Raw genomic sequence first — 27,201 nt, forward strand, 5'->3', positions numbered from 1 at the left:
CGGCAAACTTTTTAGCAGGGCCTGTGGCGGCAGGACCAGGGGGAATGGCTTTAAACTAAGGGGGATAGATTTAGACTAGATATAAGGAAGAAATTTTTTATGCTGAGGGTGGTGAAGCACTGGCAGAGGTTGCCCAGTGAGGTGGTGGATGCCCCATCCCTGGAAACATTCAAGGTCAGGTTGGACGGAGCTCTGAGCAACCTGATCTAGTTGAAGATGTCCCTGCCCACGGCAGGGGGGGTGGACTAGATGGCCTTTAGAGGTCCCTTCCAACCCAAACTATTCTATGATTCTATAATCTAAATTGCCAGTGAAATACAGTTTTTCTTCCCTTGCACACACACATATAGATGTGCTTTCACACATGCTCTTACTCTCTTTCTCTCTGTACCTAAAAATCAGTCACTTTGCATTTCTTGTATTTAATGGCAGTATCTTCTGCTGTATTCTAACAACTCGTGAATAGAATTCCTTCAACACGGAAGGAAGTGCATTAGTGCATTTAATTTTTTGCAAATAACCAAAAGGTAAAAAATACAATGCCATATTTGCAATACGTAAAGAACATGATCAAGCTGAGGGGAAGCAAGAGAGATTATCCTAAATTTAGTTTTATTATTTCAGGAGTAGTAGGTTCTTTGCTCTCCGCTGTTCTACTTTTTACTTACTCACTGGGAAGGAATCTTCCTTCCTATTAGTATTTAACCTATATACTGTTAATTCAGGGCACAGTTAAGTAGAAGACAGATTTGGAAAAGCCATGCTTTTGTCTGTTCTTCAATAGCCTCTTCTTCCCCCCCCCCCCCCCCCTTTTTTTTTTTGGAGAGGGGTACTTAGTTTTAACAGCACTGACTTCCATTAAAAAAAGAGGAATCACAAGTATCAGTGTAACTGCTGAGTAAACCTTTATTGGATGAAGGAAGAAGAAAGGAAGGGATCTGTGCAGCACGTTAAAATGGCTGTATAGTAGTGTTGTTTTCTGAAACATTTTTCTTCCTGCTGGGCAGGAAGGTCTTTCAAAAATATGTGAAATCTAAAGCCATACTAGCCTGGGGGAAAAACAGTAGAATATATAGGATATAACAGTGCTTCTTCACATGCTTGCAACAGCTATGGCAAGTATTTGATGTATATATTTATTCTCTTGGGATGGCATTGGTTTTCTTCTCATTGTAAACCATTTTTTTTTAGCCTCCAGGGTTTACTTTGCAGCCTTTGCATCTTATCTTTGTTCTGTTTCCCATATAACTCAGGAACAAGAAACAATTTATTTAAATTTTTGTAATGTGCTCTCTATTCCTTTATGCTTTATGTGTCTTTAAAGCACATTCTACATTCTTCTGTGTAGTTTTTTGCACCCTTTAATATATTTTTATAGCTTCATGATGATTTTTATTGCTGATCAAGTACATGGATGGGAGAGAGATAAGATCAACCTCGTATTAAGATTGTATATCCTTCCTTTGGCAAAATGAAAAGCATCCAGTGATCTCAGAACTCATTTCTGTACAGATATCCCTTTCCCTCACCTCCCGTAATTCTTGTGTATTTATATCTGTATTTATTCCCAGAGGAAGATAGAAAAGGACTAGGGAAGAGCTGCTGTGTGATGCAGTATGGACCCAGCAGGTTTGTTTTGCCAGTCCCAGAAATTTTCTAGTGATTTGCAACTAACAGCTTGATTCAGCTCAGGGCACTTACAAACAACCTTGATAATTAAAAAACATATATGTGTGTCTTACACAGATACACATACAAACACTTATATAAGAATATGTATTAATATTTGTTAAATTGTCCAGACAGCTTCTGAGTGAACATTCTTCTGTGAATTGCTGTCTTAGTATCATCATGCATTTAAAAAAAAAAGCGTATGAAAAATGTTTTTTGACTGTCATCGCCAAACCCAATCAAATCCTCAGTTTATGTTGTCTAATTTACGCTCAGAATTACTTAATGCAATCAACTGTTTCAGAGACTATGTGTGGTTGTACTGAAATGCAGAGAGCAGAGATTGCATATCTAAAATGAGAATCAAAAGGAAAGAAAGCATTTATCTGCCTAGAAATATGTATTAAAGTTTTCTAGCATAGGTAGTAATTTACAGTACAACAGCTGGGCATATTCTGGATTCCTCTTTAGCCTCTTCTTTCAGGATTTCTTTGACAGATGGCACTCACAGATGGACATAACATTCTTAAGGAGCTTACTCTTTCTACTCCTTTACCCACCAGTAACTCATGATACTATTAGAAATCTAAAAGCTTTGACATGAATTAGCCTTACTTAGCAGACTTTAATTTTTTAATCTGTAGAATATGCTGCAGGGTAGTGGTTGTGGAGTTCTTAATTTGTTTACTTAAGTTCTTGGAAGCCAAAACGGAATTCCAATAAAGTTGACGTGGCAAAACCTGGCAAATACAGAGTCTTTTTTTTAATTGTCATAATAATATTTTTATTCCTATCTTTTGGAGGACAAGTATAGAATGATACTGAAGAGTACAGTTCGGCAATCCAGAAATAGCTCTGTCAACTGAAGTTCACAGAATTCAAACAAACTGCTTGGTATTTCGTTGTAATTACATTGAAATCTTAAGGGAATAAACCTAATATTTAAAGTTGGGTGGTCAATGAAACTTGTTTCTACCACCATCAGCTTAAATTAGTTTGTTTTTCAGTAAGTATTTTAAAGTATCATTTAACAGACTGCCACAAAAAAGAGCAAAACTGTGTTCAGGATACTTGAATACTCTTCTATGAGAATTAAATTTGTCTGCCACGTACTTAGTGTTGTTTCTCAATATTCATGCAATTTTGGGCTTGAAGGCCATTATTCTCTCAAGTGTTGACTCAAATGGCCGTTTTCTCTGATGAAGGTTGTTGGTGTGGAGTTTCTGTTGAGGAATGTGAAACTATAAGCAGAATGATCAGATCCAAAAAAAGCATTGTGACAGCTGGGCAGGTTAGAGAGGCGAAAATAGTGAGTGCCTTCAGCCAGGTCCTCGGCTGCATGTATTCATAGCTTATTAGAAAACTAGAAGAACACCAGATGGAGGTAGAGAAATGAAACCACGTTTTTTGTTTTGTTTTCTAAATGCTGTGTAAATTAAAGGTTCCCAGCTCTTCCTTCACAAATAGTACGTAGCTCACCATGGCCCAACTTCTGGTTCACAGCCCATTTTCAACTGTTTTTTTTCTTCAAGGGCCCCTCTGGTGTAGGCTGCTTGCTAGGTGAGCAATCCACTTCCTGCCATCACTTTTTTCCCAGAGGCTCCTTCATTTCAAGTTGTTGTTGTATTTTCAGTGTAGGCACAGTTAATTAGTCACATAAAGGTATAATTCAAACACCTGTTTTGAACCCTCCTGCCTGCAAGTAGTTGGGTTCTGAAGAACCATCAATAACCAAACAGTCCTGACTTAAATCCTTTTCTTTAGGATATATTTATGTACTCTGTTCTAGTGCCTGTGTATTCCTGAGAATATTTTTTTGTAATAATAAAGAAGCACGCATATAGTTACTGCAAATTTACAAAAAATTCAGTTAGGAAAACATAGTGAGAAAAGTAATCCGTGCACTGGAATATGAAGTTCAGATAAGTAGTCCAGGCCAGAATAATGCCTAGCTTGCATCTTCAGCAAATTCCATATATATTTTATGACCTAAAAGTCTTACTATAAACCTTGCCTTGCTGCTGTTGGTTTAAAAAAAAAAAAAAAAAAAAATTCTTGTCTTCCTTTGCTTGTTAAGTTCAAAATTGTTATACAGTGAGTTTCAATATGATTAACTAGGAAGTCAGGATAAGAATAGAGTCCTCAGTTAGGAAAAGCAAGAGAGATTAGGGGAAGCTGTGACTGTAGCTGGGGCTCCTGATGTGAGAGGCAAACCATATGATGAAGTTACATTTCAATAGAATAAACCGGCTAGCTGATCCTTTTACATTATCCGACAGTAAGTGTAAACTCTTCTTGAAATTGGTATGTGAAAGAAGGACGCTGCTTTGGTGCAGCAGAGCTCTGGTGGTTACCATACTCCGGAGACACAAGGAGGAGATTTGTACGCTGTGCCCTGCCGTAGCCGCAGACTTGTGTGCTGAAGCCGTTCTTATGAGGAGGTGACTTTCCTCTGATAGACAGGACTACTTACACAGAGAAAACCCGTGCGAAGGAGCAGTGGTGTGGATGGCTACTCATGTAGTGTTATCTCATGCTTGAGGCCAATCTTGCCAGCATTTATTATCTTAACAGTGTCAGCAATGTCAAAGACTAACCTTGATTGCCGAGCATTTTGGGATAAATTGGGGCTTTCTGTTTGTCAGACTTCAGAGCAGGAAAAGGAAGCTTTTCATTTTAACAAATTTTGTAAGCCTGACTGCTACTAAATGGCAAGAAATGATCACGACAATTTTGTGGTTTTACCTGTCATATCCTTGTAGAGTTGAGAGAGGGAGACTTTGCCAATTTTTGTTTTATGAACTGCAATTTCCAGTGCAAAACCAGGCACATTATTAATACTAAGGCTGAAGACGCATTCTGTCTTGAGCCACAAGAACTCCGAAGTATATATGCTGCTATAACTGAATATATAGTATCTTGGTGTTACTGCATTTCAGAATTACATTTGGGGAGCTTTGATACAGTATAACTGGAACGTTGTTATTGAAAGAAAATTGAAAAGGCAGCTTTAATCAGAATTTCAGAATCACAGGATGGTTGAGGCTGGAAGGGACCTCTTGAGATCAACTAGTCCAACCCTCCTGCTCAGAGCAGGGTCAATGAGAGCAGATTGCCAAGCGCCATGTCCAGTTGGATTTTGAGTAGTCCTTTCAAATTAACTGTAATTCTGGATTGGCTTTGGTCAATGAAGGGCACAGTACCTCCAGAGCTTTAGAGTATTGTTCTGTAGTTATGTTACAACTTGTCTTGTTTTGTGTAAGAATATTTATCTCATTTCCTGAGCATTGTCTCCTTGAGTTTTACAAATTGCATTCAGTTAGTAGCAATTTTTACTAATTTCCTATGCTGCTGTTTGGACTTCTGAAACCAAATACTTGTTTTTCAAATTGGCTTTTGTTTCTAAAAAAAATAAAAACCATTCCTGTTTTGTTTCTCCCATCTTTTGCTTGCACATCTTTCAAAACTTTTATGCTTGTGCCTCAAATATTTTGCATCCTGAGACACAATCACAAATAGCTATTTGAAACTATTAAAATGACTGAAAAGAAGTGCAGTACAAGGCTGTCATGTTTTTATGCATGAGTTTTTACTCAACAATACTATTCTGTTCAAGATCAATGCATTATTGAACATTAATTTGAACAAGTCTTTGTGTGCCCAGTTTTATATTTGAGTCCCTACAAGTTTTCTGGTCTAATATGAGTAACTCAGGTATGAGACAAACCTGAGGAAAGTTACTAGCTTCTATATTCTTGCTCTACTGTAAGAGGCCAGTTCATTTTTGGGGTTTTTCATTTGTTTGTTCTTTGGCAGTTCCAATGTTTGGTAGTCAGACTATTTCAATTAACTTCCTTTTTTTTTTCTTTTTTTTTTAATTTGAACTTTTACCAGTTTCAGGATGCATTGGATATCAGACTTTTCGTTATGTCCATGATCGTTTGCCATAAGGAATTGTCTTTCTGATAATGTCTACAACTCTCTTTTTTTTCATAGGTGTTTAAAATGACATCTGTAAATCAGCATTGTAAAGTACTAAGTTTAAAATGGTTATAAAATGACATAGCGTGTTCCTGGTTTTAGTCTGTAAAACTGACAAGACAATAGAAAGAATCCTTAGACATCACAAGTGACTTTGCCCTGACATCTCTTCAGAATACTGCGTGAGGGGCCTAGCCTGGATGTGAGGGTTTTCTCCATAGATATCTGGTTCTGTCAGTTGATTAGCATTTTAGATGAAAGACAATAGCTACAGGGAGTATGTAGCTGCCAAGCACTTATCAAAAAGAATTTTTCAAATCACTCCTTATACTTACTTTTTCAAAAGAAGGAAAAAAAAAATTGGATATAAGCAGCTTTTAAAAATAATTGTCCTTGTTTTAGAACTGTTATCGTATTTGAGTGATCCATTATTTGAAAGCAAATACATATGCATGAAGGCCACAGGGAGACATTTTTCTAAGGTAAATTAATTCTAGGATGTTATAATATGGTGTGGTGGAGCGTATATTTATAAGCCAGTAACTGCACTCAGTTCAAGTGTTCAGGAATGAATATCAGTGCCTGAACAAACTCAAGATGTATATGTGTTGGCTGATGTACTCATTCCCTGTTGTTTATTATTACTTCCTTTATTAGCATTTGAAATTCATAAAGAACATTGGATACCATAAGGTAAATACTGTGTTGTGTCCGGAATACTTGTCTGAGTGGCAGAAATTAAAGAGCAGTATGGAACTGTAGAGAAAAGGACTGGGAGAGGACTTGGGGAGGTCAGCTAATACTTTTCTTCTGCTGCAAGGCAAGATCAAACTATAGCTAAACCACTCTTGACAGATGTTTGTCTAACCAGTTCTTAAAAAAAAAAAAATACAGTGATGGAGGTGGTGAAATTTCCCTAAGCAATTTGTTCCAGTGTCCTACTGTCGTTATTACGAAAGTGTTTTCTGATGTCTCATCAAAGTATCTTTTACTGGGATTTCAATTCATCACTACTTGTGTTGCCCACAGTCAATGTGGATAACAATTCACCTTAGTGTTTTTTGCATTGTGTAGTTCAAGTCTGTGGTGCAAGTTCCTTGAGGTAAAAGAGGAATGTAATTACCTTATTTTTAGTGGACACAAAATTATTTCTCTCAATCTGGATTAGGGATTAAAAAAGTACACTTTGGCAGAACATATAGTCTGAAACTAAGTCAGTTTGGATTCAATACCTGATTCTGTATGGGATGTGGCACATGTACTGCATCTAGTACGTGAAACCTTGATTTCATTATTGTCTTTCATTTAGTTTTGTAATATTACTAAGAATAAAACTTGGTTAGGATGTGTAACAGTATAAATATAAAATTGCACACACTGATCAATGAATAATGACTGTATCACAGATATAGAACCTTTATTGTCTTGGTTTGGTTGATGTTTCCTAGTAATTGATGGGAGTCTGTCCACTGACTTTAATGAGATTTAGATGAATCTCCTGCTGCTGAGAGTAGCGAGATTCTTTTAGTAGAGGTGAATTACTGGGTGTTCCTGGAACAACACATACATAATGATTTATTATCAGGAGTTAATGAGAAAACAAGGGAGTTTTACAGTATTAAGATACTGTTTAAGGAAAAAAAAACAGTTGAACCTCCTCATTGTAATTCTAAAGTAAGATTGTTTATAGCATTTATTTTTTCCATGTAGTTGCTTTGCTTATTAAGGCTTAAATCCTAAAGTGTTTAGTCTTTGACTATTCCTATTGACTTCAAGGCTATATGCAAGGCTACTATGTCTTTTTCAGCTGCAAGCTTTAGTTTGTCAGCTTTATATGAAGCAGGTTTTGTTTAATATACAAACATGATGCAACTGTTTGGATGCTATGTAAATAATAAGGTTGTGATCAAAGTTATTTAAATGATTTTGAGTTCAATTGAAATACGCACTTTTTGGATTCCACCCAGAAGTGGAGGAGTGTCTGTTTAGGAGAAGGCACCGTAGAGTCTTGATAAGAGGCACTGTTAATGAGGTACAACATATTCCAGTTTTCTCATGCTGCTATCTTGTGCAGCCTATCTTACTGGGATTACTAAAGAATAACTGCCGACTGTCCAAATCTAATTTGGCTCATTGCACATCGGTCTTTCTGCCAGATGGAGCCTATTTCTAGTTTTTCCTCACTAGAATTCAGATAAACTTCAGTTGGCAGAATATGGCAACTTTGACTTTGATATAACCCAGTACAGTGTAATGGAAAATACAAAGAAGCTCCTGGACATCAATGCCCGTAGGTTTGACTGTGAAAAAAATGCATCGATTGACTAGCATTCTTGTTCGAAGTTCACCAGCTGTTTCACTCTGCTTAAGTGGGCTGTCAGTATGGCATCGCTGAATACCTTAATAAAACTTCACAGGCACCAGATTTTCTCCTTTCATTGGAATGCTGCCAGAACCAAATGTCTTCATTTTTTATCAGGGATGTAGCATTTCTGTGTGAGGAGAAGAGGATTGTGGAAGAAAAGTCTGCCTGAAACAACAGAAGGGAGTGAAATAAACAGTTTGCCAAACTTCTGTCCTGACTAAGGATAATCCTATGTTCTGAAGGAATTTTGGATAAAAAGTCCAGGCATTCTGGCAGTAAGATCTTGGTTACCTTTTTTTAGAGTAGGTAACTTGGCAAAGGATAACATTTCTTGTTGTAAGAGTGGATAATTATAACCGCTGATGTCTGCTTTTAACCTTTTGATTTATACTTTTGTGGAATGCTCTTGCATGTATGATGAGAAAATAATGTGCTGTGAAATCCTCAATTAGTAATAAGTTGTCTGGATCAGTTTCTCTGTGCCAGCAGTTACACCTGAAACAAATTTACTTTTCTCATCTGCTGGTATTTTAATTTGCATTGGTAGCATTAAAAAAAATACTGTTCATGTGAAAATTTCACAGAAAAATAATTTAATGTAAGGTATTCACTTTGTTCTTTACTGTTTGAGGACAGCATGTCTTGGGGCATGGGACCTGTTTAGGAAAATTAATCCGTTTCCATGCTTTTCTAATGTTAACATTAGAAATAAAAATTTGTTCTCCAAATTATGCCTTTCTATCTAGTGGGCTAAAATAAACTGGTAGCTCAGCTATCAAATTGCTCCTTTGATTTCAGGCAGGTCCATCTCTTTCTTCAGGCTCAGCTCGCATTGCAGTTGTCGAATGCAGAACCACATAAGCCCCTTTATTGAAATTTCAGTTCTGCTGCTTTTTTAAGAGCTCAGCTGTGTACATGAGGACAGTCCATTAGCATCTGAAATGCTTATTCCGATGAGGACATATTGGACATATTGAGAGGTGTCCCCTTGCACCATCTGGCCACCTTTTGTTGATACTAGTTACGGAGAAGGACTCACCTTCTCCTCTGATTCTTTTTTTGTTTTGTAAAAAAGAATAAATACATTACAAATAAATAACCAAAGTGAGCACATTCTGCATTGTAACTGTACAGTTACCAAGAAGAGGTTTCCCTACTGGTCACAAACTCTTTAATGCCAGAAGGGTTTTTATCACATAAGCTTAAATATTTGGGCCTGTGAATTGGTCCATTGGCATAATCTTTGGTAGTGTCTGACATGACTGCTGCTTAATCATTGTGTTACAATTCTTGCATTAAATGTCACTCTGTTTTTGATGTATCTTCCTTTCTGTTTGTCTGGTCCCCTGCCTCCATGAGGCTGCCCATGAAACAAAATTAACTTAAGATTCTTCTGGAATCTGCTGCTTCCTGTGCTGTAGACCTGAGGAACTCCATGTGGTCTTGCAAATAACTGAATAACATTGTTTCAATGATTCAAAGAATGACATGGGTGAACCTCAGGAGCAGGTATACTTTGAAACCATAAGATGATCAGATAATTCAAGTTGGAAGGAATTTAAGGAGGTTGTCTAGTCCAAATTTCAATATGCAAGACCTCATGATTCCTGAAGCTTCGTTTAGTATCAGAAATGAATCCAGGAAAAAAAAATACATTCACATGTCTTAAAAATTCTTTTTAGTTTGTTTTACAGCTGGAATGTGCTATGGATTTAGCACGTCTCAGAGGGAATACTTTTTCTTGAGTCTTACTGAACAAATGAAATTCTACTCTGGCTCATTAACAGAGAAATCAAAATGAATGGCAATAATCCAGATGTCTGCTGTAGTCCCATTTCAGAATGTTGTTTATAGTAACACAGTTAGTATGTAAAATGTTTGGGTTTTAATTATGGCTTAAGAAAGTAAACGGTTTTAAAGAGAGGTGACTGAAGTCAGCCGGGTAAACATGCCAATCTGAAGCACAGCTCCCCATATTAAACGAAGAAGCATTATGAAAAATGATTCGTTAAAGATTTTTCAAATCTCCACACTAATTTTCTGTGCAAGTGAAGTTTCCAGTATCACACAGACTGTTTATTCCTATAGCATTCTCCCGATGACCAGAAGCAAATAACAAAAGTCTGCAAAACAAAGAGCATCACTTTATCCAAGCTGTTGTGCAGTGCTGATTTTCTCCTACAGTCAAGGCCAATGCAGCTCAGAAAAATAGAAGGCACTCCTGTACTCTGTGTTGGAGTCATGGTTTAAATGGACATACGTGTTTTTAAAGACGTTTATTTGGCCCGGACTTCTGGCTCCCTTGATGCTGGTATATCACTCATTCAAAAAAAAGCAGAACAGCAGTCTTTGCTTGGTTCACATCCTCAGGTGGCAATGCTACAAAAAGTTGATTTAAGAAACGTTTGTGTTTCTTTGGGTATGCTGGGTACCCGTGTCACCTTAATTCACTGTGGAGTACATTTGAGGAACTTGTACTAGCTTGGTCTGTACCAGGTCTAACTCTGGCAACCTGTACCCATTGCACATTGGACTTCCCACAGAAGCTGCTCTCAAGACTAGGGCTGAACTGTCTGGGACTTGGTAGAACTTAGGGTCTCCAGAGTGGTGTCAGAGCAATTCCCCCCAATTCAATACTTGTTCCCACTATAAATCTGGTTCATAAAATGGCTTCCAAATGCTTATACTTATTGAAACGGAATTATTATTTCTTATTTGAATTGAGCAGACCTTTTTCTTTTATTATAGTGAACTAATTACAGGGTTATTAGAGTCTTAGTGCTCCATAGCCTTCTAGCCGATTGATATTAGTTGCTTGACTGAGCTACCAGTGTTATCGTTGAGTGGTGTTGAAATGGTTTGCCCACAATCACCCAGTAACTCTTATCTATGGAGATTCAGCCCAGTGGTCTATTCACTAAACCGTATAACTTCTCATTATTTGCTCATTACTTGTGCCAGATTTTAGCTACTAGGTCTGGAATTTTCCTTCCTTAGTATCTGCCTGAAGCAGTAAGTGTCGTCTATTTCCAGGAACAAGAACAATAAATATGCATTGCTTTTTCATATATAGATTTTAAATGAATAAAATAATTCTTACAAGCCCTGTGAGAAATTCTGCTGCTCTGGGATATGGAGCCACTGTTGAAATCCAGGAGAGAATCTTCCTTGAGTCATTGACATATTTTCATTCTTCTGGCCCCCACCTAGATATTTTCAGGTTATAATCCCCCCCCCCAAACCCCACCTCCCCCCAGTATGCCAGTTGTTATGAGTTTCAAACAACCATATGCAGGGTTTGGTCCCTAAATGCTTTTCAGTTTTCTTCTGCTGTAGGTTTGCAGTTTCAGAGCTGTAAGAATGAAGGGACTTGCCCTGCAATTTTGGGAGATGTTGGTAAATAGACACTAGAGACAGTGTGGAGGGGAGGCTCTTTGTTGTTAATAATGCTCTTCCTTTTGGTGCCAAAGAAGATTCCTGTGCAACAGAACAAAAATTGGACATGAGGAAAGAGGATAGTAAGGATTAGAGGAATAGGAAGACAGTGGGAATGGGAAGAGAATCTAGGAAGTGACTATGGGGAAATACTGACTGCTGAGAACAGAGATGGGAGAAAAAGACATTTGTTAAATGCGTACATGCAGGAAGACTAGGACTTATGAGTGAAGAAGCTGAGAGTGAAAGAAGGAAATAAAAGGGGAGGAGATTTGGGTTGGATAGGCCGTGGAGGATTGGACATCTCAACTTTTGAGGTGAGTCCAGGAGACAGGGGATGATAGGAATAAAACTGCAGCCGAGATGGAAGCGTGGGAAGAGGGAACAAGTTCATACAGTGAAGAAACTGGGATAAGTCAGGGAATGTGGAGTGGGTGTGAAGAGGGAAGACAATGCTCTGTTCAGAACAGGAGAAGAATCGGTTCTGATCACTAAAGGAGAGTCACCAAATGTCATTCAAAACAAAAACCTAGAACAAAACTCATAATTCTAGTGGAATCTAACAACTGCAGGCTCAGTAGAGATGTGGATTTTATGACATAGTATTTTTCCCCATAATCACCACCTTTGAATTCTTCAGTTACACTGGCAATAATTACTCCCCTTCCTCGTTCCCCTCTGGGGCACATAATTTTCTTAACTTTCCCTTTGCTTATAGCCTACTCTGCTCTACAGGTGCCAGCAATTCTTGTCTTTCAAACTGTCTTTTATTAATGTTCAGTTGAATTCAGAACAGTTGTTCGTAACCCATACCTTCTGTTACAAGAGCTGAAAAGAATTTGTATGCATTAAGTTGGTCTCTTTTTTTTTTTCCTTAATATAAAAATTGTTCTTATGAAGTTATTACTGAGCCTTACAAACTTCACTTTGCAAGAAATACTTGTTCCTCTGAGTGCTTTCAATGTTTGCAGGTTTGTTTTTGCACAGTGTTGTCAGCAGAGTGAGATTTTTCATGTTTTCTGCTGTTTTGTGAGATCGAATGGGGGAGGTTGGGGTGATGATGATAATGGTTGTTATTATTTCTCTTGGGAATACATTAAAAGATAGAATATGGATAAATGGAGCCTCAAGGGTGACTCATGTTTTTGTTTAGCTTGAACTATGTCCAGCTTCTAAGAGGAACTTGATTTTTAGGTGCATGTTTTTGCAAAGTGTTTTAAATTGAAGTTATAATTCCAGAGGTCTCAATAGCATGTGTTTGTTTTTATTTAGGAACATGTTTAAGGAATGTTTTTGGTGGGTGAATGTAAAATAAATAAAACTATCTCAATCTGGAGGTTGCAATTCTGTGGCATATTCGGTGTCAGCAAAAATCAAGTGGAAGAATGTTATTTAGAGAATGGACTCAGTTAATTTTTATGATTTATTTTGTAAAGAATTGTCTTTATGCTCAGTTGTGAGATGCAAAAGTATGATTTCTTAGGTAGTGTTTGCTTTTACTTTCCAAACATGCAGAAACATTTACAAGGTGGCTAAAATTTGTTTTCAACATGGGCCACTACCTGCTTGTTTTTGGGTAACACAAATTCAGAAAGTACTTTACTTTTCTTCAAAACAACATACTGTTACCATATTAATTGTCACTGAGTGTGTAACAGTGCGACACCTTCATGCCATTGCTTCTATAGTGTTGTTCAAGGTGTGGTTCTAATTTTTTTGCCATATTAAATTCTCAGTAAACATAATTTATAACTCAGTCTATTAAAAAAAAAAAAAAAGCCAAAACCAACAAAACCTTGCTGTCATATGCAATGTGAGTATCTTAGCTTGTGAATATTTTGAAATTTGTCTGCAAAGTGATTGATGACATTAATTTGTAAGTTGTTAGGGGAATGAAGCAAAGTCAGGGCTTCACTTGTGTTTTTGTTTGGTTTAGGGGATTTGATGTTATGTCTTATAAATGACTGTTCACTGAGAAAGTATTTGTAGTACTTTATTCATACAGTCGTGTTTTATCTTTTGAATATAATAGATAGAGTAAGAGTGTCATAAATTTAAAAAATGTAGCTTAATGGATATTTCTAATAACTGTACTTTAATGGAAAGCAATTTCAACATTTAAACCTAGTTTGCAAGTTGAACAATAAATGCTCCTCTGGTAACTTCGAGAGCATAGATGCTTTCGTCCTAGTCAACTGCGTGCTGGGGGTATACGCTTTATCTGTATTTCAGTATACTTAGGTATCTGTAAAACATAAGACAAAAAAAAGAGTCAAATTTGCAAAATAAGGAGTATTTATTATGTTGCCTGCTTAGAAACATGTTTTGATGTGTATCGTGACCTGAATGAGACAGCTGCAGAATTTGGCCAAGCAGAGCTGCATCAGTGTGTACAATGGCTTTGTTGGTATTTCAGCAGAAGTATGACAGACGTCCATAGTGAGCCGAGATGTATGTGAGAGAAAAATGTTGATGAAAGATACTAAATTTAAAAATGCGTTAATTATGCTAGGGTTTCATTAGCCTTTGTTCTGTAGTAAAACTTAGAGGTTGTTTCACAGCTCCAGTATAAGCGTGCATCTTTGACTTGAGAGTTCTTCACTAAACTTAAAAGTTCTACCTACAAAAGTTCAGAGCGAGTAAGATTCTCCTGTCTACCTGTGAGAGTTGAGAGAAATCTGACCACACAATTCTTACTAAAATTAACAGGCATTTTATGACTTGATCTACAGCCCCTGTCATGAAATGTCCCTGGTGCAAATTTCATCATATGATGAGTGATTGTGTTCCGTCTACTGATCTGTTGCTGGTTTTGAATGATAAGGGTGTTGCAGAGTTAATGCTTGGACTATACGTTACGCAGTACATTTTTGTACTAATTTGAAATGTGTTTTATTTGCAGGGATATTAAACCAGACAACATTTTGATGGATATGAATGGACATATTCGATTAGCAGATTTTGGTTCTTGTCTGAAACTGATGGAAGATGGAACGGTAAATTAGAAAGAGTGATATATTCCTAAACACCTTTTCTTCAGTCCTTCGCTAGCTGCTAAAATGTGTGGTAATGAAGAGAAAACGTGCCTTATGTCAAATGAAATGGAATTGTGATGGTATTGATATGTAACTAGCCTTGGTTCAAAATATGACTGCACTTTGATTGGATTTACTGTTTATTAAAAGCTTTTTAGATGCATATGGTCAACTCATGAATAAATAAAGAGAAGCTGCACTATCAGTACTGAGTAGGTATTTGTTGATGAACTATGAATCTCTCAGTTTTGAGCTTTGAGCTCTAATCTTTATTGAAAATGTAAGCTTTAGAATAAGCAGGATGAGATACAATTAACTTATCATATTTTAGTAGTATATTTAAACTTGCACAGTATATAGTAGGTGTGACTAGAATGCAATTCCAGTGTGTTAATCATGTCCCAGAGTGTTACAAAGTATTTGAGTTAATATATGTGATTACCTAATCTGTAATTACTTAATAACAACTCCAAGCCTAAGAATTGACAGTTTTGTTCTTTCTCTGTTATTAAATATTTGTAAGAGTTGAGCAAAAGGATTATTTGGATGCCTATTAACGTAGTGCCTTGGATGCTTACGTATTTCTTTATGAATTTAGAAGCCTTTTTATTGTGTTTAGTTGTTATTGTTATAACCAGAATGCTAGGCTAAATTTATATATACGTGCACAGTGCCACAAACAGCAGTGTCTGTAACGATGGAAGTTGATTTTAGTCCTGGAAATGTAACTTCTACAGGTCCAATCTTCAGTGGCAGTTGGAACACCAGACTACATCTCTCCAGAAATCTTGCAGGCCATGGAAGATGGAAAAGGGAAGTATGGGCCCGAGTGTGACTGGTGGTCCCTAGGCGTTTGCATGTATGAAATGCTTTATGGAGAAACGCCCTTTTATGCTGAGTCCTTGGTGGAGACCTATGGGAAAATAATGAACCACAAAGTTAGTGCACTTTCTCTTTCTGTCTCTCTCTTAGCTAATTTTTAATAAGTACTAGGGTAACTTGGAGGCTTATTTAAAAACGAGTTTTTATGTACTAATTGAGTTAATGTTCATAAATGTAGAACAAAAAATATGTTTCCATATAGTAAGTTTATGGTTATGGATTGCAGATGGCTTTGCTTTAGGATAAAGCAGTTAAAACTAAAAACCTGGATTTGGTAACATGGCTGTTAGTTCACTCTGTGGAGTAAATCTTGGCTACATTACATCACTCCTTTTGCGTTACTTTCTTCTGGCGGGATCCATTGGTTGGCTTATGCAGAAGATTCTTAAATGTTCTTCCACATGGAGGTAGCTGTAGAATTCGGCAGTGTAAGAGAAATTTAAATAAAGAAGAAAAACTAGGAGACAAAAAAATTTCCATAGTTTCTATCCTTTGGGGAAGTCTTTTTTGTAGAAACCTTACTGCATATGTTTAAGAACCAGAGTATTTGCACATTTCTTTTTCTACATAATAATTTCCACCAAGAAGGGTGATTTTTCCAACTTTTTCTTGGTAATAAACTGTTTTCTCTTATTTTAATCTTTAAGGAGAGGTTTCAGTTTCCTGCTCAAGTGACAGATGTCTCTGAAAGTGCAAAGGACCTCATCCGAAGGCTCATTTGTAGCAGAGAGCATCGACTTGGACAAAATGGGATAGAAGACTTCAAGAACCATCCATTTTTTGCTGGGATTGATTGGGACAACATTAGAAACTGTGAGGCACCCTACATCCCAGAAGTCAGCAGCCCCACTGATACATCAAACTTTGATGTGGATGATGATTGCTTAAAAAATTCTGTAAGTATAGGATTAACATTTTGGCAAATCTGCTTTTGTAGTATACTTTGCAACAAAATATATGTAAATGGCAGTTTATTTCAGTGTGTTCACTGTGTTTGCATAAACAACAAAGTGCTGCTCTGAAGAACTGTGGGGGGAATACATTCATAGTTCAGAGGCTGTTCCTGCAAACGTACATGTGTAAGGATAACTTCAGTTCAGTTTTGTAAATTCACTGTAACTTTACATGTTTAACTAACATACATCTGTTATTTCCAGTAACAAGTTCTTAGTGTCCAGGTCTTATAAAGAATAACACATTTACATGTAGATAGTCTGCAAGACACGGTATTCCTAGCAGAGCATTGTTGAGACTTGTACGAAGTTTGCATATGGCATTTTATTATAGTGCTCTACTCTTAATTGCTCATACCTCTGTCCGATATCATTCAGTTCGTTCCCACTAAATTTTTTCCAGCTCGTTTTCTGACTTGAGTTGAGTTTTTGGAAATTTAGGAGGAATGTTACAGCCATTTCTTCAGGAACAATCTTAGTGAGAAACAAATGATTTTGCCTTTGCTTAAAAAGCTTTGCAACTATTGATACTTAACAACCTTAGTGTTTCTGTGCTTTGGAACAGGAACTTTGACAGATGATAGAGGTCTTAGCATCAGAGGAATGCCTTCTGTTGTCTCCTTGGAAATACTTTTTTTTTTTTGGTGTTTGTTGAAAGATGCAGAAACCTGCTATTTACACGCGAGGTGAAGCATTTTCTCAATTTTTGCTTTTGTTTTCTGAACTGCCTGTGCATCTCAGTTCCACTGAGCTTCCTGGACCTGCAGATAAGTGATAGGCAACATGAATTCATATAGGCAGGATGTCCATTATTTGCATTCACTTTCCTCCAACTGCACAGTAAAACGTGGAAAACGCTTTGACTAGATGAAATCCAGTGGTAGACGTATGTCGTGTAGCGCATTAGGTCTGAGTCCTTTCATATAGGCAAATTAAGCAAATCAGTCTAGCCGCATAGGACAACTTGCATTTTTTTTCATTTTTTCCTCAGTTTTTTCTCACTTGCATCTGGTATTGCCTATCTCCCTTCACAACTAAAGTATTTTTATCTTAAAACTGTTTTATACAGTCTTCAGATACCTGTTTGCACATTATTTTTGTCCAGGAACAGCTATCAGGGCTGGGTGGCAGGAATGGATGCTGTGTGTAGCAAGTCTTTGTGAAGTCATGTTTGTGAAGCTGCAATACCTTTTGGAGGTTATTCATACATTCTAATGTTGGCCAGTCCAGGGGTCTTCCTTTTTAGAGCCTAATCTCCCAGCTGAGGCACTCAAAAGGTGCCTGTGCAGTGTGAATGTTTTCCCATTGTAAAGAAGCAGGGAGCTGCAGGTGAAGAAGGAATGCTCCTGTGGTGAGTTATTGGACTCAGGTGTGAAAACAGAGTCCGATTCTTAATTTGCTTTAGACTTCTGGGGGTGAAAAGCAGTGCCATTGAACTGTTCGAGATGAACACTAGTTTCTGGAGCTTCATTTTCAGTTTCCTCATTTGAAACATGTGAAGGTATTTTTTTGGTTTGTTTAATTTATACCATTCCTTTTCGCACCTAGCATCTCTGAAAAAACCCTAGCCTGAGGCATTGCACAACTGAGGATATTTTACATTTTTGCTTCAACTAGTCGACGTTGTATTTACTATTGCTTCCCCTCAAATTCTTATGTGTAACTCGGAGGTGTTTTCCCTGCCGTCTGTCATAAGCATCTTGTGAGGAAAGTTCACATACTTGCATTACTACTACAGAAGTCAGCACCACGGATAAGCCCATGAGACTTTTTTTTTCTTTTAAGTTCTTTGCAAGGTTTGAATGGCATACAGCAAATGAGGAATGCCAGTGCTGAAGATAAAAAGCAGTGTTGAAAAGCCATGATTGTTATTGTTCTGCCTGAACTTGGAATGAGACTGTGGTCCCATGGAAAAATTGCATACGTAATAATGAAATTCAAACAGTATGTTAAAAGTACACGTAAACACAAAGGGCAAAACAATATTATTAGGCAGCCTAAGTTCTGCAGGTTTTTAGCTTTTAACTGTTTGGTTTAGTAGCCTCACTGATAGGCATGATAGTTGTAGATTCAGTTAGAATTTTGTCAGTATGATAATACAGTTGAATTCATACAAGTAGCAGGAAGTAAGTATTTTGATCGCTGCCAAAGAATCAGCAAAGAAACAAATTCTTTTACAGACTCTTACATTGTTATCAATAGATAGGATATTTTAGGACCAGCATTGTTGCCTATGTGGTAACTGAAAACTGTCGTATGGGCTGTTAAAATCACACAATTATGCATTTGGTCTTTTTTTGAAGTTATTCGTAAAGACGGTTTTGAAACTGGAATCTATGAAATATGAAAATAAAATATAAAGGAGAAGTAAAGAATTTTACTTTTCCTAACCATAGTGTGTAATAATTTGTATTTTTATTATCAATTACTGGAAAGTTAAGGCTTTGTAATTTGGTCTTGTCCTTAGTTTCCAAAATGCCCAACAATGTAGACTTGATGTACTTACACAATCTAGCCATGTCATTGGTGTTGCTTTTTATTCTGGGAACTCTTTTTCAATGTGAAGATTTTTGTCTGCTAAAAGGTCAAGGTGGTGAGGTAATATAGCTGATGCCACCACTGAAAAGGTAATTTTGGATTTCTTTTGAGTACAGGCTTGTTCTCGCCTGCTGAGTTTTACATGTAAAAATGTACAACTGGTTCCTTTCTTTTTTTTTTTTGGTTTGAAAAAATTCGTTTGTTACCTTTTCTTAAAATTTAGAACCTTTTAGGATTTTCGATGTGATAATCATCTTAGGGAGTTTCTTTTGATGACCGTTAAGGCCATCTCTAGTATAGCAACATAAACCTTGCATCTTGGGGTTAAACAGGAAACTTATAACAGGATATTTAAGAATATCAGAACTTATAATGGTTCGAATAATATAGCAACAGGGTTACTTTAACCTGAGGAGAAGCTCAAAGATTTGTCTTGGTTTGTAGTTCTTTGTCTGGCAGGAAAAAGGAGCAATGAAGGAAGAAATGTTCAAAGCGCTAATGGGATTAGAAAACCCTGTTGTATTACTTCTTTCTAGTAAATGTCTGACTTGTTCTCTCCAAATAGAGATAGCCCACTCAGAAGTGAGGTTGGTAAATCTACAGGCAGGAAGCCCTGCTCACTAAATTGCAGAGAGGAGTATTGGAGGGAATAAAAGGTGATACTCTTTGTGCTAAGAGCTTCTTGGAAAAAACAAAGGAATAAATTGGCTTTTAATATGTGTAATATTCTGCTTTCCTCCAACGATAGCCTATTTAATTGGAAAAGCATTTTTATGCCAGCATGCTGTATTTTTGTAAATTGCATGCTATTATAAATAGATTTAGGTGATGCCATTTCGTATTTGGGCTGTAGATCAGGATGACTGTGAATATAGTTAATATGATGTTATTGCTAACACTTCACATATGGTTAAACTCAAAAATCTTTTTCTTTTAAGTCCAGTAGGATATTACTTACTCAACTGTCCTATTATTTTTCTAGGAAACAATGCCTCCACCGTCACACACTGCATTTTCTGGCCATCATTTACCATTTGTGGGTTTCACATATACGAGTAGCTGGTAAGTTAAGAGTTCCCAAATTGTCTGTAGGATAGTTACATAATATCTCATGTTTCTGTCTCTGAAACCAACTGCAGATACCAAAGAATGTGGTTTATTGAGGAAATTACTAGGCCATAATCTAAAATGCTGTCTGTCCAAAAGAATGAGCTCTCTGCAGGTAAAATTTACATGAATTTAAAGGTCAGCACCTGTGTTCAGAGGAGTTTTGTTGAGAAAGGTGGTTTTCAGACAATGTGTGAAGTTAATGGCATATGACAAAGTTAAGACCAGATGTGTGGACTCAGAGAGAACTTAGCTTATTAGACTTAAAAAATGGTTTTATTTCTAGTTCTCTGACGGTCTTGTAAGTCTGAATGGAAATTTAAAAAAAAAAAAGTTTTGCTGATATTTGGTATTAATGTGGTATTTGTCATGTTCATCTCTACTGCTAAATTAAACAGTAACAAGGAAGTCCATGTATACTCCTTGATCATTGATGAAAATAAATAAATAAAGAATGTTTACAACCATTGAAAAAACAGGCCTATGTTTCTGCAAACACATGTAATGCTGGTTATGTGACATGTCCTGTAGACGTCAAAAGGATTGTTTGCATAAGTAGTAGTATGTGTACATGAGTATCCACAGAATCAGGGCCACAGCATTTCTGATAGGTATGTGCCCTAGCTGTCATGTGATAATTTCACGTCATTTGTTGTGATTGTTGTCTTTAAAGTATTTGGGTAACTAGATTAATTATTTTAAAATAAACTGTTATTGTAATCTTACTAACTATCTAGATTGTTGCTTTTTGCTACCTGGCTAACGTAGGCTGTCCATAATGATCATTTTTAATCAGGAGTTCATTCACTTTTACATAACAAAAAATGCTTTGAGGAGATTGGTTGTGCTAGGTAAAAATGAATTCAATATTTAACGAGCACATACTAACAAGGTATTATTTGACTGTATAATAAATTACATAGTAATTCACAATTTAAACAACTATTTATTAGTTGATATAGGTTTTTTTTTTTTAAATTACTTTAAACACAGCCTATTGTAAAATCCAATACTGTTTTAATTTTTTTCCCCCCAGTGTGCTTTCAGACCGCAGCTGTCTAAGACTGACAGCTGGACCGCCCTCCATGGATCTTGATGCCAGCATTCAAAGAACTTTGGAGGATAGTTTAGCAACAGAAGCTTATGAGAGGAGAATAAGACGTCTAGAACAGGAAAAGCTTGAACTTAGTAGAAAACTGCAAGGTATAGACACTAAAAAAAAAACCATTCGATTACTTTTTTGACTCAGATTAGCTTGCAGCTTTGTAAGGTATGGTTTATACTGTGGAAAAAATAAATGTACCTCCTGGAGTGCTTTCTAGCAGAAAAGAATTCTCTTCATTATTTCCATTGACAAATTAAACTTCTGTTACTCTTCATGCCTGAAATATCCCATGTATGCAACTTCTTATAACATGCTAACTTTGTTCGCATTGTGCCTTGGTTACTATGGCATAAATATTTCATTCTTAAAACCTCTAAGAACTTAGTTTGTCCAGCTGACAATTACTGAAAAATTGGCACTTAGTAGTTGGAAATTATAAACTGTAGAGTCCTCAGTGGAGGTGCTTTTTGGCGTGTCTTAATTTATCGGTGATATCTTTTTGACCTCCTCAGATGTCAGGTGTGTTATTTGTCCCTCTCTCTTCCATCTTTTTCTAGAGTCCACCCAGACAGTCCAGGCTCTGCAGTATTCAACAGTGGATGGCCCAATAACAGCAAGCAAAGATTTAGAAATTAAAAGTTTGAAAGAAGAAATTGAAAAGTTGAAGAAACAGGTAACAGGTATGTTATAAATATTAATGTAAAAACTGTAACAGGAAACAGTATTTTGACAAGATTTTTTTCTCGTAATGTTAGTTTTACTCTGCTTTCTAAAATAGTCTTCCAGTCTATTTTTACTTCTTATTTTACCTTTTGCTCTTCATTGGTAGCTCAACATTTTCTACAAATTCAACTTAATATTCAGTACTTCAGTAATTCCAGTTGCAAGGGAGAAGGAAGATTTCAATGGCTTCTGCTATTATTATTAGTGGTAAAATTCCGCTAGTTTTAAATTGTGGTGTTGCTCATTTACATGGATGTGAATCAGGCCCTACCTGAGAATCTGTGAAACCATGGCCAATTTCCTTCGTCCTGCAATGTGTACTGCAAGAGCGGATGGAGCACTTGTTTGGTTATTTTTGGCAGAATCAAAAGTCACTGCAGTCCTCTCAGAAGTCATAGTCACTGTGGCATACCTTAGCATTCCTTGCTTTGTACATCTCTGGACTCTGGTATGAAGGTAAATAGGTAGTAAACCAGAAGGAAGGAAGGTGTTGTTTCTTCTTTACATGAGTAAACGTGAGGTGAAGACTTTAGCCTAGCAGTTTTAATAGTCTTAAAAATATTTGATGGACGGGTGATTTGTTATGATCTACGCATGAATCGATACTTTTCATTATCTCATTTTCTGTTGAATTTTCCTTGGAAGGGCCAAATTTGTGAAACGTGATCACAATTTTGATTATGTTTTCTTTGAAACCACAGAGGTTTATAGTGTGCTGTTGCTTAGTGCATTGTAACTGGATGCGGAGTAAAAGCTGGTTCAAACTGGAGATGTAATTTTCTGAGTATTTTCTTGGAACAGTGCTTTTAGAAAAGCGTGGGTTATCTGGGAGGTGGGCTGTGTGCATGAAACTACAATGATAATGAGTTTTCCAAGCGGCAGGGAGTAGTGAAGGGTGTTTTCCATGAGAGAGGACGCTATGGGCTATAAGGCTGCAGTTCCATGAGCAGCAGAACTGACCAGACAAAACTCTGCCATCAAAATGGGTCCTGCTCACAGCTGTGCGGCCCCTCCTTTCTCTGTGCATGTCCCAGACTCTCTCTTGAGTTTAATTCATTCAATTAAACAAGGAAAGAACTGTTTAGATATAGAGAATTTAATCAACGCATGATCTGATAAATCAGCACAAGGTGGGCAACAGGAGCATATGAGGAAAGGGAGATGGGAGGGGGAAGAAACACCTCTCACCTCTGCTGTCAATGAGCTACCATTTCTTACAAAACTGAATATTTATTTCCTTTCCATTTAATTCCTTTGTTTCTGAGAGTTCATGAAGATTTATGATAACTAAAAACTCAGCTTATCAAGTATCTCAGTATTTTGTTTTAAAACTGTTTTTTGAAGTCTGTGCAGATAAAGAGCTGAATTTCTTTAATGTCATACTGCCTTTCTTTAGAACTCCCAAACTAGTCAAAAAGCAAAGATCTACTTAGCCCAGTATCCTGTGTCTTTACAGAGGCTACTGGAGACATTTAGGGAAATTCGATATATCCAAATCCTCCTTTTTCCAGCCTTACTCTCCCAGATTCTGGCAATTCATGTTTTAAGAACTTCCAGAGGGAGAGCTTCTATTGCACCACCATGTTGACTATAGCTGTTAGTGAACCAATTTGCTCTCTGTTTAGCTAATATCTTTTTAGCCTACTTTAAAGGCTAGCTTCTAATACTAATATTCAGTATTCTTGATTTGATGCTCTGAATTAAGTTAAGGGGAATTTTCTCTTGTAGTGATTCATAGCATAGGACTTCTGCTATCCTGCTCTATAACAGTTTCTTCAAAATAGGATCTTGAGAGCAGAGACATCTTCAAAGAGAAAGAAAGGAAGTATAGCAACATGGTTTTTGTTTAGGAAAATTAACAAGAGTGATAGAGACTGTTAGGTATCAGGACTAGAGCCATAGAAATGGGGAGGACAAATGTGGTTCCTCTTGTCAATCCAAATAGGAAAATGTCTGCATTTTATGTGAGAGAGAAATCATACACAAGTAGAGGTAGATGGATCTCTATTATATGTCCATATCTTACCTGTGGCAAGGGAAAAAACCCAGAGAGAACAGTTGGAGGAAACTACAAAAAAAGATTTGCTCTGGTTTGTATTTGTGAAAAGGCTTCATTCAGTTCCTGAAAGTGTCAGGAATGCAAGCAACGAAACCACCACAAAGAAATAACTTGAACTTAACTTCCAGACGTTTTAGTTGGTATGTTTAGACTCTGCTGCTATGTTATGGGGCAGAAGCATGCTATGTATGAACTGCAGTCTGCAGCACATAGATTATCTGCTGTTAAAATTGTGTAGTCTGAAAAAAGTCTGTTACACAGTTGGACAGCTGCTGTGGTATGATGCAGCAGTTTTGTATTGTACCATAAGCATTATTTTTGGATGTGAACGTGGCTTAACTAGCTCAGGGAGGATCACTCTGGTTTGAGTGATGCCATGTTGGTGCTGTGTCAGGACAAAGGTTTTAGTGAGGTTTCTCTCCAGCCAAATGTCCCTCCAGTTGCTGCTGTAATGAGGAAGAAGACAACATGATCAGAATCCTCTGTTCTACAGCAATCCACAGCTCTGTTTTTGGCTCTTCGGGACCACTGAAAAGCAACATCTATAAGAACAGCTTTTGAGTGGGACCAGCCCTTCGTAGAAGATCATCAGGATCAGCTTTAATTTTATTTTATTCTTGACTATTGAGCTGCAGCTTAGATTTTAGTTCATTGCTGAAGGTATTACTCTCTTCTGTTGGTAATGAAAAAAAAATTTAAAAGGTGTGGGAACGTTCACCATCACAACTGATACCCTCTTTCACATTTAAAAGAAGTCAGTTAATATTGAGAAGGTTTTCCCTTAAGTATCCATTAAGAATTTTCTGCTTCACACCACATATATATTTCTATATTTATTCCTAGATACAATATGTGCTTTTGTTTTTGGGGTTGGAAGTGAATAATGTGATCAAATGAGGAAGATGTAGAGTTGTCTAATCCATCCCCAGTCGCCACGTAACTTTCCCAGTATATACTTGAATGCCTTGTCTGGTCCAGTCAATACAGCCATTAGGTAGAAGACACTCATTTGTGCCTTGAGTTGTAACTAATACAAGCTAATTTGATAAAACTGGGAAAAGAGAATGTTGTATTTTGCTTGATTTTTATGGTTTTTTTTTGTGAGATAGATTTTAAAACTAAATTAATGACAGAATAAGGGCACAAACCAAATGATGGTCATGTCTGAATGCTTACAGATTTAGGGGAGCTAGTTCCAAGTTCTCTGGCTGGCCTTTAAAATATCTAAATTTCCAAATCTAGATCTGATGAACTTTAAAGAAGGTTCAGTTCAGGTGCAGAGCTGAACTTTATGCTTTGGGCTCATCTCTTGGGCAATTAAATGTAACGTAATAACATCCTACAGTGAGTGTTTGCATATATTAGCTAAAATGTTTCAACAACTAGGGTGATTAGATGGAAAATTACCATTGACTACGTCACAACTAGCTTTTGGTTATATTCTTTAACCTGTTTTACTGCCTCTTCTGGAACTGTAAGAGTAAACACCTGCTTAAAAAGGTAATAAAAAACGAACATGAAATTGTGTCAAATTCAGGAGCGTCACCGGGGGGACCTTAGAAAAATGTTTTTCTTGTCTATCTAGTTTTCCAGGAAATGACAAGCTAGCATATGCTTTCAATTTTTGAGGTCAAAGTTATAATTTTTGTTCGCTAAGTTACATAGGAGAAAACTTTGAGGAATCTTTCATATTGCCAAATATGTAAAGGGCAGCGATGGAAGAAGAAAACAGAGCTGTGGAACAAAGTAGTTCGTGCACGGAAGAGAGATTTATCTTGGCTCAGCAGAGCCATATATAAACTTTCTTTTTGCTGGTGACTTCAGAGTAGACTACATAAGAGAGGCAGTTAATAATTTCGGGCTTTGAGCTACATCTCTTATTTAAATGCATTCTTTTAAATTTTTAAACAAGAGTCAATGAATTAAAATAATAGTGAATATTTGTCTGGGTGTAAGCTAATGGTATTCATTTGCTTCTAAAATTCTTGTGTTTCAGAAATTACAGCTCTTAGAAATGTATGTGTTTTTATGTTTGATTTCTCCAAGAGCCAGTCTCTTAGGGTTGCATTTATGAAAATGTAGTAAAAGGCTCTTATTAAGAGTATAGATGGGTTCCTGTTCTGTGGGTAAATACGTGTGGTCTGAAGACCTGCCACAACTGAAATCAAAGGCAAAATATTCAGTGATTTCATAGAACTTGGAATTAACCTACCTTCATATATATCTTGCTTTAAATTTCTGTTTTTAAGAGAAAACTAGGAGGGGAAAAAACACCCACTAGCTAGAAATTTTCAGTTAGAAATTTTCAGTTGTCATATTTTATGGATTTCAACTTTTCATGTTGTAGCACTTGAGCGTATTGATATGACATTATTTAGCTGTGGCTTAGAAATGTACTTTCATTGTGTAACTGACAGTTGGTAAGAAACTGGCTCTAATAGTTTTCATGTATTTATAGTGGTAATAAAGCAGATCACATAAACACAAGTGGTTTTCACACTAGAAATAAGTAAAATCATCTGAAGTTAATTTTAAGTGTATCAACAGGAGAACATTTGCCAGCTCTTGAGCGACCCGTTACTTTTACTGTTTCTTTCTGGGGGAATGTGGGGGGAGGAGGGAAGCTGTTCATAATTACAGTGTAGTAAAAGATGCATTATATATTACATCACAGTGCATAAAGGTCAAATGTATAGGTCATTTTAAAGCATACATGACAGAATTATGTATAGTGCATGATTATTATAATGTGAAAAGTTGTTATTGTTTTCTATGTTGTTTTGCAGCAAGCTGTGACCTTTTATTCTGTTTTGTTAAAAGCAGATAATGGCAGTTGAAACAACCTACTCCCTGTTCTAAACCAGATAAGAATTGCATTATTTTGTGATTAAATGGAAACCAGAACAAATACTGAAGGGGCCTTAAGCAGCTAGACTATGCTATTCTAGAATAATGATTTTTTCCTTAACCTATTCAGAAGTCTGATGCTTTTTCTAGATTCTGGTCAGCTAGAACAGCAACTTGAGGAGGCCAGCGCTGCAAGGCGGGAGTTGGATGATGCTTCCAGACAAATAAAGGCTTTTGAGAAACAGGTCAGAACGCTGAAGCAAGAGAGGGAAGATCTTAATAAGGTAAAAGCATTTTGTCAGCAACTCTTCTAAACCCTAAAGACTATTTTATTTTTGTTCATTTTGCTTGAAATAACTTTGAAGTGTAAAATTAATGAGCAGACAACAAATGTGCAGTGTTGTGTGACCTACTTTGCTTTCTGCCTCTTTTTTGAAGACAAGGGCATTATTTAACGTGTTGTACGTATGATTGCTGGGTGGTCCTAGGTGACTGCTTCT

At 36.8% G+C, this 27,201-nt stretch overlaps 1 protein-coding gene across 3 annotated transcripts in view; it reads left to right on the forward strand.

Moving 5' to 3' along the window:
• The window catches only part of CDC42BPA (CDC42 binding protein kinase alpha (DMPK-like)), a 190,672-nt gene that overhangs the window by 95,823 nt on the left and 67,648 nt on the right, over positions 1 to 27,201 (forward strand). For all 3 annotated transcript variants that reach the window (XM_009333632.1, XM_009333633.1, XM_009333634.1), the window contains exons 6-12: positions 14,355 to 14,448; positions 15,225 to 15,425; positions 16,017 to 16,265; positions 19,843 to 19,922; positions 21,004 to 21,170; positions 21,630 to 21,752; positions 26,852 to 26,985. In XM_009333632.1, coding sequence (XP_009331907.1) covers positions 14,355 to 14,448; positions 15,225 to 15,425; positions 16,017 to 16,265; positions 19,843 to 19,922; positions 21,004 to 21,170; positions 21,630 to 21,752; positions 26,852 to 26,985 — 1,048 coding nt within the window. The remainder of the gene's footprint in view (positions 1 to 14,354; positions 14,449 to 15,224; positions 15,426 to 16,016; positions 16,266 to 19,842; positions 19,923 to 21,003; positions 21,171 to 21,629; positions 21,753 to 26,851; positions 26,986 to 27,201) is intronic.

The sequence above is a fragment of the Pygoscelis adeliae genome, unplaced genomic scaffold (genome assembly GCF_000699105.1).
Source record: "Pygoscelis adeliae isolate BGI_AS28 unplaced genomic scaffold, ASM69910v1 Scaffold1, whole genome shotgun sequence".
NCBI lineage: Eukaryota > Metazoa > Chordata > Aves > Sphenisciformes > Spheniscidae > Pygoscelis > Pygoscelis adeliae.